At 50.1% G+C, this 13,252-nt stretch overlaps 1 protein-coding gene across 1 annotated transcript in view; it reads left to right on the top strand.

Moving 5' to 3' along the window:
* Positions 1 to 13,252, top strand: part of LIG3 (DNA ligase 3) — a 28,559-nt gene that overhangs the window by 13,517 nt on the left and 1,790 nt on the right. The window contains exons 11-19 of the mRNA XM_065418204.1: positions 821 to 900; positions 1,659 to 1,746; positions 3,646 to 3,723; positions 4,425 to 4,548; positions 4,987 to 5,129; positions 7,507 to 7,581; positions 9,083 to 9,229; positions 10,175 to 10,349; positions 10,759 to 10,853. Coding sequence (XP_065274276.1) covers positions 821 to 900; positions 1,659 to 1,746; positions 3,646 to 3,723; positions 4,425 to 4,548; positions 4,987 to 5,129; positions 7,507 to 7,581; positions 9,083 to 9,229; positions 10,175 to 10,349; positions 10,759 to 10,853 — 1,005 coding nt within the window. The remainder of the gene's footprint in view (positions 1 to 820; positions 901 to 1,658; positions 1,747 to 3,645; positions 3,724 to 4,424; positions 4,549 to 4,986; positions 5,130 to 7,506; positions 7,582 to 9,082; positions 9,230 to 10,174; positions 10,350 to 10,758; positions 10,854 to 13,252) is intronic.

Raw genomic sequence — 13,252 nt, 5'->3', positions numbered from 1 at the left:
CTTACAATTTTTTGTCATGCAGTTCATTATCACTTAGGGCCATTCACATACCCAGTGCTGAATAGAACGCTAGAGGAAGATCTGGTCCCTGGCCCAAGGATGTGATAGTGTAAATTAGAAGGTACAGCTGAGGCACAGTGCACTAGATTATCAGAAGATCGTCTGATCAAATGGTGGTCCAGATGTTTGGGAAACTTCAGCCCAGGATGGATATTAAAAAAAAGATTGCAGGGAAAAATCAGTCACTTACAGGCTTCTCTGCCATTGAATATTCAGGATTGCTTGCAACATTCTTTAGCAGGTGGAAAAGGACAGAATGATACTGACCTGAGCTTTAGGTCTATATCAGTATGATTTTAAAGCTCAGACCTATGTTAAACTGAGGTGAGGATCAGGGCCATAAACTGAAAATTAAATTGGAACTGTTTTATTGATTTCTAAGGAGCCGGTTATTGAAATCAATGGAAGGTTTGTTTGGGTTTTCCTCATAGCAGTAACTCCTTTTACTTGGGTTGCTTTAAGCCATTAATATCATGTAGCTTTTATTACCAGGTCACTTGGAAATTAACATGTTTTATTTTCATATTTTGTGTGTAAAGAGACACTGTAAATTTAAATCCGGCTTTGTAAGAATGTTTATGGCTGTTGCAAAATACAATTTTAGCATGAAAGATTAAAGAGGGGGAAATATTTTTCTGTTTAGTGTTTTATATGCTTGAGAGCACTTTGCATATAGTCACATTTCTCCTGTATTCCTGCTTGCATAATAGCTTTTGATGGTAAAAACAGATTGATTTCTTTGATCTTAATTGTTTTGCAGAAAGCTGCTTTCCAGGATGCCAATGTCTGCTTGTTCGTGTTTGACTGCATCTATTTCAATGACACCAGCCTGATGGACAGGTGTGTTTGGCAGACCGTTTCATTGAAGTTCAGGATGGAGAAATAAGTGTAGGGCAAGATTTTCTATAGCACCTAAGTTCCATTTTCAAAACTGACTTAAGCATTTGGGAGCCTAAGTCACACTGAAAGACAGTGGGATTTAGGCTTTTAAGTACCCAAGTCCCTTTTGAAAATGGGATTTGGGCTTTTAAGTGAGGCACTTTTGAAAATATCAACCCTAGTCTGAAGATAGCTCTGCACATTTTCCTCCTAAAAATTCTGGCTGGCATACTGGCAAATGGAATATAGGACACAGATTTCCAGCCAGAATTTTGGGAAGGAAATAAAACACCCTACATTTTTAGTGTTGCTTATAATGTGCTCAACATTTAAGAGCAAAAGAGTAGACTCCAGGACTCCTTGGTTGTGTTCAGAACTCTGCCACTAACTACTCCTGTTGTGAGCTTTGGCAGGTCACTCCTGTGTGCCACAGTTCATTTGTATAATGTATACGTAATATATGATGTGTAATGAAGACCACCTAATTCAGAGGGGTTGTGAGGCTTGCTCAGTATTGGCAAAGCACTTTGAGCTCCTTGCGTTATCAGTGCTATAAGTGCAAGTTGTTGTTAAAAACAGAACTTTCCACTTCTCTGTGTGGAAATAAATGTAGGAAGGCATTTGCTAAGTGCTGTTTAAATGTTCATGTGACTAGTACTTTGTGTTGATGGGGATCTTTTGCTTCTCATTGGTTGATGTGTCTGTACTGTGTTTCTTAGGCCCCTGCGTGAGCGTCGAAAGTTTCTCCATGATAACATGGTGGAAATCCCCAACCGGATACTCTTCTCCGAGATGAAGCATGTCACAGTGAGTTCAGTTTCAACCAGTAAAAAGGCATCTTAAATGGTAATCTCTCTGGCCTATGAACTGGGCACTTTGCAGCCCCATGATTAATGGAGCAGCAGTATACTTAGTGGTGCAATTGTGGTGATTGTTATCCAAGTGATTGTCCTCCTGGATTCCACTTCTGGTGTGCTCAGATTCTTTTGGCCTTCAGTGTTTGGGGCTGCACCTGCTCTCCTGCTTGAGGGCATAAAGGGTGGAGTGGGCTCATCATTTCTTACTATCTGTGGCAGCAATATGGAACCTTTGTAGTGTCCGTCTGCTTACTCTATGCACCGTGCAATTTTTCGTAGACTAGTTAATAGTATAGTTAGAGAAGCTCCTGCAAGAACATAGGGAGCAGCTGAAATCCATTGTGAGGGATAGTTAGTAGCCCAAACATCACTATTGGCTGCAGTAGATGCTTCAGATACAGCAGCTCGGTCAGTGTCCCCTTCCATCAACATGAGCGGGGCTTCATGGCTCTAATCTTTGGAAATACTGAAAGAGAGGGGTCCAAATGACTATTGGGGACCTTCCAGCTGAAGGTTGTGATCTGTCCAATGCATTTACTGATGAATCCCTGCATGCTTTGAAAGATTCAAGAGCCACTCTCCACTCATTGGGAGTTTGCACACCAGCTCCTAGGAGGAAGCAGTGACTTTCTGCTTATTACTACAATGCACAAAGGACATTGGAGCCACTGAGGGAGAAACAGGGGTTCCAGCACAGGAGGCCCTCTGCCTCTTTCTCCCCTACTGCACACCCTGTGTCTACCTCACAGCAAGTTTGTCACCATCATTGAGAGCCAATTAGAACCATCCCAAGATTTATGCCCCTTTGCCCCCCGCTCCCTCTTTGGCAACACCTTTTTTTATTTTTGGGAGGCCTGGACTCAGATTAATGGTTTTTAGAAATTATAACAAGGGATATTCCATCCAATTTCAGTTGCTTCCTTCCCACCTCATTCCCTGTCGCTACCGTTAAAACAAGTGGATTTCCTTCTAAACCTTGGAGCAGTGGAAGGAGGTGCATTTGGAACTCGGAGGGAAGAGGTTTTACTGATCTTTTTGAGGATTAGATAACAAGGGAAGCTAGCACCTGATTCTAGATTTGAGATGTCTCAACAGGTGGACGTCAATCCATGCTTTCACGCAGCACTATACCTTAGCTGAGGCATCAAGGTCTGATGCCTGCTTTGGTAGAGCTGTCCTGCTGTCATTTAAATAGGACTCCTAATATCGACCTCCTGAATGAGATTACTGCCTTCTAGTCACCAGAAGTGGAATCCATATGGACAATCACTTGAAGAACGGTTACTTACCTTAGTGAGTGTGTAGTCCACATGGATTCCATGACCAGCCCTCCTCCTCTTCCGCTACAACAGAGTCTTATATCATCTGGATGCTGTATGGTGAAGGAACTGAGGGACAGTTGGGTCTGCTCCACCGTCTTCTACCTGTAGGTGAGGAGCACGAGGATGTCAAAGACTTAAGTACAGCCCCAAAAGACACTGCCAGCCAAAAGAATCTGCTCTCGCATGTGTGGAGTCATGTGCCCCAGAACTGGAATCCATTTGGATGACACATCTAGAATAACCACATTTACTGTAAGGTCAATGACCGTTCTTTGTGTTTGGAGATATTGGTGGCAGTAGTCATTACATGCACAGACTGACAATAGAGAAAAGCAGGTAATGGGGCTTGTCTCTCTGAAAATCACCTGCTGAAACCAGCTTCTTGTTCATTTCCCCTGCAATTACTTCATTTTCTGTATGCATTTCTGCTCCTGCCTGAGAGCTGTAACGGTAGGCACAGGAATGTCCATGAACACACCTCTATCTGATAGGGTAATCTTATCACAACAGTTTCCTTTTCCTTCCAGAAAGCTTCAGATCTGGCAGATATGATCAATCGAGTCATCCGGGAGGGGCTGGAAGGACTGGTGCTGAAAGATATAAAGGCAAGTCTGCTTATGGTCATGATCTTTCCTTGCTTAGACTTTCTCTGGAATCTTGGAGTAACAGTTTCTCAGGAGAAGATTGCACTATGTGTAATGTAAAATTGTTTTCATCTAATCTTACCTTGAACTCTGCTCTTAAGTAGATAAAAGCCTTTGAACTATGCCGAGAATGCCTTACAGTTGATTTCATTTGAGCTCCAGATTACTCACTGCTTCTTACCTAAACCAGTGTTGTTCTCACTTCCTTCCCCCTCACGTATTGTTTTCCTGCCATCTGGTCTCCTGGTTATCTAAATACGTTTGAAGCAGGGCTGTATTGTGCTCTTGTGCCTGTAGCAGTGTAGTCCAGTGGCTAGGGCACCGAACTGGGAGTCTGGAAACATGGGTTCTAGTCATGGCTCTGTGTGACGATAGACATGTCACTGCATTTCCCCATGCCTCAGTTTCCCCCTTTGTAAAATGTGGATAATGATACTTTAACCCCCTTTGAAAGTGATTTGAGACCAATGGATGAAAACAGTATGTGGCACTTGTTTATTATTAGCCTGTTTTTTGAGATCTCAGGGACCAGCCCAGTCCACGGACTGGTCGTGGAAACACTGCTCAAGTACAGCTAGAAGTCTTGGGCCACTTTTTAAAATGGTTCCCCACAGAAATCTGAATGGGGTCCTTTCTGATTCGGCGTTCTTGCTTATTTGCAGAGTACGTATGAGCCCGGTAAACGTCACTGGCTAAAAGTGAAAAAGGACTATCTGAATGAAGGTGCCATGGCTGACACGGCAGACCTGGTGGTTCTGGGAGCTTTCTATGGACAAGGCAGTAAAGGTATGTCTCCTTGAACTAACGTGAGTCGATAACTTGCCTATGCTTCAGGTGGGAGAAATATCTCTGGCTCATTGGTTTCCAGGCAACTGTGCTCTTACTGGCTGTACCAGTTATTGCCTGCCACTTACTGTGTGTGTGTGTGTGTGTGTGTGTGTGTATGTGTGTGTGCGCTGTAACCCATAAAACAGCTAGCAGCCCAGCTCCATTGTGGTCTACAGTGTGCACAGCCGAATGAGTTGGCAGCTGGTGCACTGTGGCCCAATGTACAGATGCTCATTGTTAAGCTTTGTGGGTGGGGGTTTGCCTGGCTGGAATCCCGGTCACAAGCCTAAAGTCCCAAGGATCAGAGACTGGGAGTCTTGATGGCTCTTTGTGTGCCGTGAAGTGGTGGGCTCCCCCTGGCACTCCGATGCTGAACCCCCCTGCTCCCTGTTCCAGGTGGGATGATGTCCATTTTCCTCATGGGCTGCTATGACCCCAAGAGCCAGAAATGGTGCACGGTGACAAAGTGTGCTGGCGGGCACGATGATGCCACCCTGGCTCGCCTGCAGACGGAGCTGGACATGGTGAAGATCAGCAAGGTGAGGGGGGCTCTGGCATGTGCCTGGGAGGGCACATCTTATATTTGGATCCAAGCTCAGTGTGTGAGGCTACTGGCCGTTCAGTTCCCATTCAGGCTACTAGACATTCCGATGAGAAGCAGCAAATGGCAGTTTGCTGTGCTTATCCTCACTAGCCACTAGATGGGAGCGTTGCTTCCAAACGCTGAGGCCACAACTTTCAAATGCAAGTGCCTTTGACACCTAAATCCAGGGGTGGGCAAACTTTTTGGGCCGAGGGCCACATCTGGGTGGGGAAATTGTATGCAGGGCCGGGGCAGGGAGTTGGGGTGTGGGAGGGAGTATGGAGTGTGGGAGGGGGTGCAGTGTGCAGGAAGGGGCTCAGAGCAATGGATTGGGGCAGAGGAGGGGTGCGGAGTGTATGAGGGGGCTCAGGGAAGGGGGTTGGAGTGCAGGAGGGGTGCGGACTGTGGGAGGGGGCTCAGGTCAGGGGGTTGGGGTGCACAGGGGTGCAGGGTGCAGCAGGGAGCTCAGGGCAGGGGGTTGGGGTGCAGGAGGGATGCAAGGTGCAAGCAGGGGGCTTAGGGCAGGGAGTTGGGGGGTGGGGTACAGGAGGGGTTCAGGCTCCGGGGTGGCAGCGGCACGCACCGGGGTCAGGGCAGGCTCCCTGCATGCCTGCCTTATCCCTGACCCTGCGCTGCTCCCGGAAGAGCTGCGGTCCCTGGGGGGGGGGGGGGGGGGGGGGTAGGCGGAGGGCTGTGCGTGCACTGCCCTTGCTGCGCCTCCAGGTACCTCCCCCGAAGCTCCCATTGGCCGCGATTCCCCGTTCCCGGCCAATGGGAGCTGCAGGGGGTGGAGCCTGGAGGCAAGGGCAATGCATGGAGCCCTCTACCCCCCCCACCACCACCACCACCACCCGGGGGCTGCAGGGACGTGGTGACAGCAGCGCCGCGGGCCAGATCCAAAGGGGTCGGGAAGGAATTTTCCTCCAGGGTAGATTGGCAGAGGCCCTGGAGGTTTTTCGCCTTCCTCCGCAGCATAGGGCAGGGGTCGCAAGCTGGAGGATTCTCTGCGACTTCAAGTCTTTAAATCACGATCTGGAGACTTCAACAGCTGAGTTAAGGGAAAGTGGGTGGGTCAGCTTTTGTGGCCTGCATCATGCGGGAGGTCAGACTAGATGACCACAATGGTCCCTTCTGACCTTAAAGTCTATGAGTCTATGAGTCAAAGCCCTGAGGGGCCGTAGTTTGCTCACCCCTGCCTAAATCCAATATCTCAGGCCACTTTAAGTGTCATCTAGGTGCAGAATTTTAAATACCAAGTTGGCAAATATTGGGCTTGGAGCATTTACCTGGCATTTTAGAAGGCTGAGAATTCATTTTGCCTGGCACATCTGTGTAGACTAAAATCTGTTTATAACGAGTTAAACCATTTGGGAAACGCTTAATTTTCACATGGGATGAACATATAGATGGAAGCCAAGTCTCCCAAATCAGCAGAGGGGTTGCTGCAGATCTAATACACTGCCTCCCAATACCTGCTTTCCTGGGGCCTGAGGGAGTATCTTGGCCTTTTAATGGTAGAGATCACTTGTGCGGAGATGCAGTGAGCTGTTGCTAATCTACCAGGTGTTAGTGTTAGTCATGATGATGTCGTATTCAGGCCTGTATATTTGCCTGAGATAGAATTTTGGGTCTTGTGTACCCATTTGATTTTTGATATTTTTATATTCTTACTAATATGTGTGAACAAAGACACTGTTACATCTGCCCACAAGCAGATTGGGTGGGGGGGGATAAGAGAGAGAGCTAAAGTGTTGCTGGGCAGAATGGGAGTGTAATATACGAACGCACACTTGAAGGACAGTCCTGCCTCAAACTCCTCTCCTGAGATAAGGTCAAGCAACCAGTCGGGAGGGGCAAGGAGGGTTCGGGGGAAGGTATAAGAGACACTAAAAGGCCAAAGAAATGCCTGTCTCTGACCGAAGCACAACCTCACTCCTTACCCATCTCATGGGGTACAAAAGAGGTGGTGCCAAAGCCCCAAGAACCCTCCAAAATGGAACATGACTATAAATGGTAAGGGGTGGGACCAAGGGCGTGCACTACAGGTATAATTATGCCCCCTAAGGAAGGGGAAAAGGGGGACCCTGGGGGAAAAAGGCTCGGCCGGCGTGCAGAGCTATGGATATGCTGGCCTGCTTAACCCCAATAAACATCGCGTTGCCTGCACTTCGGACTTCTGGTCTTCTGCTTTCTGTCTGCGGGCCAAGAACCAGGGTAAGGGCTAACGTCCCCTTCAACACGTATTTGCTATCGGAGCAGGTTCGTGTTTTATCAGGCATATTGTTGTAATAATCACCCTTCCTATGCTTGATCCTGTCATCTTGGTCTTCTAGGATCCCAGTAAAATTCCAAGCTGGCTGAAAATTAACAAGATCTATTATCCAGACTTCATTGTTCCAGACCCAAAGGCAAGTGCTTCCACGGACAGATCACGCTTTCCAGGGTTGGCGTGAGGCAATGCACTAATCTCTTTTCTATGTACAGAGTAGTTTCTGCGGTGGGGCTCTGAGAGGAAGCACAAGTTCTCAATGTCGCATTTGCAGCCTTTCTTGGGAAAAATATTCCAGTGCATCAAACCTCATCTAAGATTTAAATTTTTTAAAATAGAGGTTTCCAGCCCAAGCTGCTAAGAGAGGAATTGACAGAAACCTTTAGAGCAGTGGTTTTCAAACTGCGGGTCGCAACCCAGTACTGGGTCGCGGAATGTCAGGCACTGGGTCGGGGCGGCTCTAGTCAGCACCGCCAACCGGGCCATTAAAAGTCCCATTGGCGGTGCTGCCCAGCTAAGGCAGGCTAGTCCCTACCTGTTCTCACACCACACTGTGCCCCGGAAGCGGCCAGCAGCAGGTCCAGCTCCTAGGCAGGGGGGCCATAGGACTCTGCGCGCTGCCCCCGCCCTGAGCACCGGCTCCGCACTTCCATTGGCCAGGGGGCAGTGCCTGCAGGCAAGAGCCCAGCGGGGCCGCTTGCGCACCTCCGCCTACGAGCCGGACCTGCTGCTGGCCGCTTCCAGGGCGCAGCACAGTCTGCAGTGCGGAATGGGAGCCCCCTGAGGTAAGGCCACGTCCCACTACCCTGCCCCAGTCCTGAGACACTTCCCCCCCCCCCCAACCCAGAGCCCCCTCCTGCACCCCAAACCCCTGATCCCCAGCCCCACCCCAGAGCCTGCACCCCCAGCCCAGAGCCCTGACCCCCTCCTGCACCCCAAACCCCTGCCCCAGCCCAGAGCCCCCCCATACCCTGAACCCCTCATTCCCAGCCCCACCCTGCACCCCCAACCCTCTGCCCCAGCCCTGAGCCCCTCCCACACCCCAAGCCCTTCATCCCCAGCTCCGTTGGGTTGCAGGCATCAACAATTTTCTTCAACTGGGTCACCAGAAAAAAAGCTTGAAAACCACTGCTTTAGAGGACTCCTTTACTTCTGGAAAAATCCTGTTTCTCCGAAACACCTGATCCCAGCAAACTCACTTTTCCCAACAAATCCATCCTGGCGAGGGACCTCACGTGAAATGTCAGGCAGAAAGGAACTTTACTAAGTTAAAGGGCTCGTGAAAATTGAATTGCAACCTTAAATATCTACTGTCACTCCATAATTTTGCAGACGGCTTCAGTGCCACGCATATCTGTTATATTTATTATCTCAAAGTTGACACACGTGCACACAATCTGTGATACTTCTGGTCATATAATTGAAAACACACAACAGAGTTACTATTTATGGCTGGTGGAAGATCTAATGGCAACACTCAAAGGATTAATTTGTGTGTATTTAGCTCAGTTTGGCCTGATCTGTTGCAGTGAAAGAGATGGGGGGCTCAGACATGCATTCAGTTAGTAGAAGAGAGAGGATTACAAAGGAAAATAATGTTGGGCTTTCTTGCTGATGGATCTCCAATATTCTCGGTCTAGAAAGCCCCAGTGTGGGAGATCACAGGTGCTGAGTTCTCTAAAGCAGAAGCCCACACTGCAGATGGGATCTCCATCCGCTTCCCTCGCTGCACCCGGATCCGAGATGACAAAGATTGGAAGACGGCCACCAACCTCCCTCAGCTCAAGGTGAGACTTGTAATATATTCACAGGTGTAGCACAGTAAGGACATCAATCCGAAGGGAAACCCCTTCATAAAGTTACAGGCAAATTCTGATTGCATTGTGTGTACAAAGACATTTGCTGGAATTGGCGTTTGTGGTGATAGGCTGCATTTTTGCTCTGCTTCTGAGATCAGTTTGGTTATTTAGATTGTAAGCTCTTCGGGGCAGGGATTATGTGCTTCTGTTTGTACAGCACCTAGCACCGTGGGGCCCCGTTCTTGGTTGGTTCTTAGGCACTAGCATAATAAATGTGATTAATAATGATACTGGACAGCAATAGGCTTTCGGATACGAGTTACTAGAGCGTTTGTGCACCGTTGGGAAATATTTGGCAACACATTGCATTAGCTCTTGTAACAGCCAGGATGATGGAGGAAGACTTTTTTCTGGAAAGGGGTAACCTCCACCCCCTGAGTTCTGCCAGTCTTACCACATTCTACCAATGCCCAATAAAGGATGGGGAGACATCTGGGAATTGACTGTAAGGGAGGGGTGATCATAGTGTGACAGCAAGGTCAGAATGGCAATCTGCCAAGAGCCGGAAGCACACTCGCTGGGCACAACCTGACCGCGTCCTTTTACCTGTCCCGTCCTTGACTGACTGAAATGGGTTCTTGGATGCCTTCACCAGTCAGCTGTTGGTCAGCTGTTCTCGGCCTCGCCATTGTCGTTCGGTGTTTAATCATGACCCTTTATGTTCTCCTAGTGTCTTGCGTGGAGCAGCTGCTAGGAATTCAGGAGAGGGTGGAGGATGTGGAGAGCGTGAGGAAAGGGCTTCAGAGGGCACGTGCTGGAGAGAGGATCCCTAGGGGGTGCCTGGTTTATCGCTTGTGTCTCTGGGCATTTCACATGTGATATCAGGGAACTTCACTGTGGCTAACAGGCAGTATCTGTTTCCTTGCGGGACAGGATCTGTACCAGCTCTCCAAGGAGAAGTCAGATTTCAATATCGTTGTAGCAGAGGAGGAGGGGTCCACAGCCAGCAGCAGTGGCGAGAATGAGGGAAATTCTAGGTCTTCCACACCCCACAAAATTGCTAAGACACCCCCAAGCAAGTCACCTGCAAAAGCCAAGAAGCAAGAAGGTAAGAGAGTGCCCTCCACAGAGTGTAAGGGCCTCTGGGGATTTGGGTTTGGTGGCTGGGCTTCCGTTTGCCTTCAGCTAACACTGGTGTATGTGTTGCAGCACCATGTACCTAACGTTAGTGTCAGTTGCACGGTGCAAAGGTGTGAGCGCCTGTGGTTTTGGCGTTGCAGTTCACAACGTCAAGTGAATGGCTGTGTCTGAGGCTCCCTGGGTCTGAGAGGTGGAAGCCAGGCTGATGTGGTGCTACAGCCCAGTATTGAGACAAACTGGTAAATAATAAAAACACTCCAAGATACAGTAGTTAGAGCAGGGAGCTTATTCTCCTCTCTCCATCTGTGCATCCAAACCTGCTTTAAAACACCCCCGTCTCTGCAAAATGCAGTAATCCAGGCCATTCCTGTTGACAGGCAGCAAAGCAGTTGGTCGATCCCCCCAGAAGAAGGCGGAGGAGAAGCGAGGGGAGAAACGGAAAGCAGCTGAGCTGGATGACAACAGGAAGAAGGTACGGACGGCTGGGTGGGGATGGCTTCAGACCAGTGGGGGAGCTGCAGGGCAGTTAAGAGACGGGGGAAATTAAGGCGCATGAGTGTTCCAGAACAAATCTGAAGCAGAGGCCATGTGCTGTACAGGGGGAAGCTAGGCTGCTACGGTGTCTGCCATACTGGAGTCTACGGGCCTGATGTAACCTTCCCTTGAACCTTGGGTAGCAGTAGTATTCTCCGGTGACCAGTAAAGCAGCTGTTCCCAGCAGCAAGCAATAGCCAGCCATGCCCTGGGGAGAAGGACTAAGGGTTGGCCTGGAGCATGCCACTGCTAAGTGGGGGCGCCATCATCGGTTCACTTCCAGCTTTTCCACCTTGCATCCAGCCAAGGAGCTGTGGAGACCCAGACCCCCACCCTGGAGATTAGGTGCCGGAGCTGCCTCCTGTGGAGTTGATCCAGCGATTGGGAGGGGAGGGAGGGGAGGCGCTTCCTCTAACTCCTCATTGCGGGATCTGCTCGCTCTCCGCACAGTACAGTGGGCTCCGGGGAGCAGCAGAGTGGAGTCCGTTGCTTTGGGACATATTCCCCGGCATGGCTGCAGCCGGCTGTCTGGGAAAACAAGGGTTGCCAAGCTGCAGTACGTGAGGCCTGGCATGTGGAGGTGGGTGCTTTAAGCCTTCCTGCTTCAACCTGAGCATCAGGCTGCTCTGGGCCAGTGGAGGAAGATATGCCAGAACCGTATCCAATCTCTGGGCCAAGCCAACAAGGCCATTCAGGCTAGGAGGAGGTACATTCAGTCTTCTGGAGAAGCCAGTAAGAGAGAGGGGGGTGGGGGGAAGGAGCCATGAGGAAGGGTGAATGGGAATGTACTGTGAGTTACTTAGGGGGGCTGGGGCCTCGTACCCCCCAGGCACATGCAGAGCCAAGTCTCGGCTAGGAAGGAGACTCGGTGCAAGCAGAACTGCCGCTCAGCGGGGCTGTTGTTTATTGTTGCAGAGCAGACGTGGAGAGAGAACCAGCAGGCGAGCTGGGCACCCAGGAAGGTGCTAGCAGATCAGCATGTAGAAGAGCTAGAGCCTTTTCCAGCCACTCTCGTAGAGCAGCCCGTTAGCTAGTCATTAAAGACCGAAATAAACTGACTGGATTTTTCTGTTGCGAAAGAGCCCGCTGATAGTGTTGCACTGCAGCTGGGTTTGCAGGAAATGACTGAGGCGTCTGGTAGATGCGGTGAGCAGGCACGTTGGCTCATTCAGGAGCCTGGCTCTCTTCCAGGTGTTCGTTACGCAGTGTGCATTCTCAGTCCGCCTCTGCCCTCCATCCTGGGCAAAGCAGTGATGACTCAGTAGTTGCCCACTGGATTGGTTGTAAGCCAGTCTGCGAACCGGAGTTCAGTGAAATGTAAAAGCAGAAGTGGCAGCAGCAAGCCCCTCCGACTGAGCCTCTGTCTCCTCCCCTCCTTTCACACGGAGTACAGAGTGGCTGAGATAAGGGGGCTTGTCATCCCAGAGCAGCTCGGGGCCCATCGTCCTGACTCCAGCAGCGGGCTGGACTAGATGTTGTGACAGAAGGCACGGCTACTCTTACTGCACCTGGGCGTTGGTACAGTGCTGTGTGTGGAAGCGGTCGGGGTGCAGAGGGGAGGAAGTGTCTGTCCTGATCCCAGCTGGGGATCACGTTATGTCCTGCAGTATGAAGCCTCTAAGCCATTCCAGTTTCTGCATTAACTAGTGTACCTGTGCAGCTTACGTAAGTGACTCATCATTGGGCGGATAAAGTCACATGGCTACGTGGCCCAGGCACCGGAAAGGCTTGTAGAGTTTGGGGGTTTTAAATCAATCGACTGATCTTCAGCCCTAGCCATTAGTTGGGTGACTGCCAGGTGGGTCTGCAGAAGGAGAGCGATCGCGTCATGGATCAGTTTGGGGCGGCGTTCCATGCGGAGAGCATGGTGCGGAAGAAAGCATAGCCACCCTTGAGTTACCTGGACAGACTGGCAGTGGAGGCTGGCAGTGGGGCTAGTACGACAGGAGACGCGGGCAGAGTTGATCAGGAACGTGCAGGTGAGGACAAGGAGCTGTCACATGACACAGTAGATGAGGAACAGGGGCTGGAAAAGTTGGGCTTTGCTGTGCCAACAGCAGTAAACCCTTCAACGAGCAAGTTGTAGCAGGCTGTGCTGGCCCTGCTGAGCTCTTAGCTTGGTGGCCTTTGCCTGGAGAGAAATGGCAAAGGCCCTGCTTCGCTCTGTACGAGCTGGGGGGGGGGATCAGGTACAGGGAAAAGAGTCCCTGGGTTTGGGTCGGCTGGACAACTCCTGATGTGAATAGCAAGTGCTAACTCTCAGGCTACCGTGCTGCACTAGATAAACTGAAATACATCAACTGCCAAAGGCACTGGGCATCTCAGCAGCAGGCTAGA

This window comes from Emys orbicularis, chromosome 17, assembly GCF_028017835.1.
Source record: "Emys orbicularis isolate rEmyOrb1 chromosome 17, rEmyOrb1.hap1, whole genome shotgun sequence".
NCBI lineage: Eukaryota > Metazoa > Chordata > Testudines > Emydidae > Emys > Emys orbicularis.
Note: the sequence above shows the minus strand (reverse complement) of the source record. Positions and strands in the feature narration are given on the sequence as shown.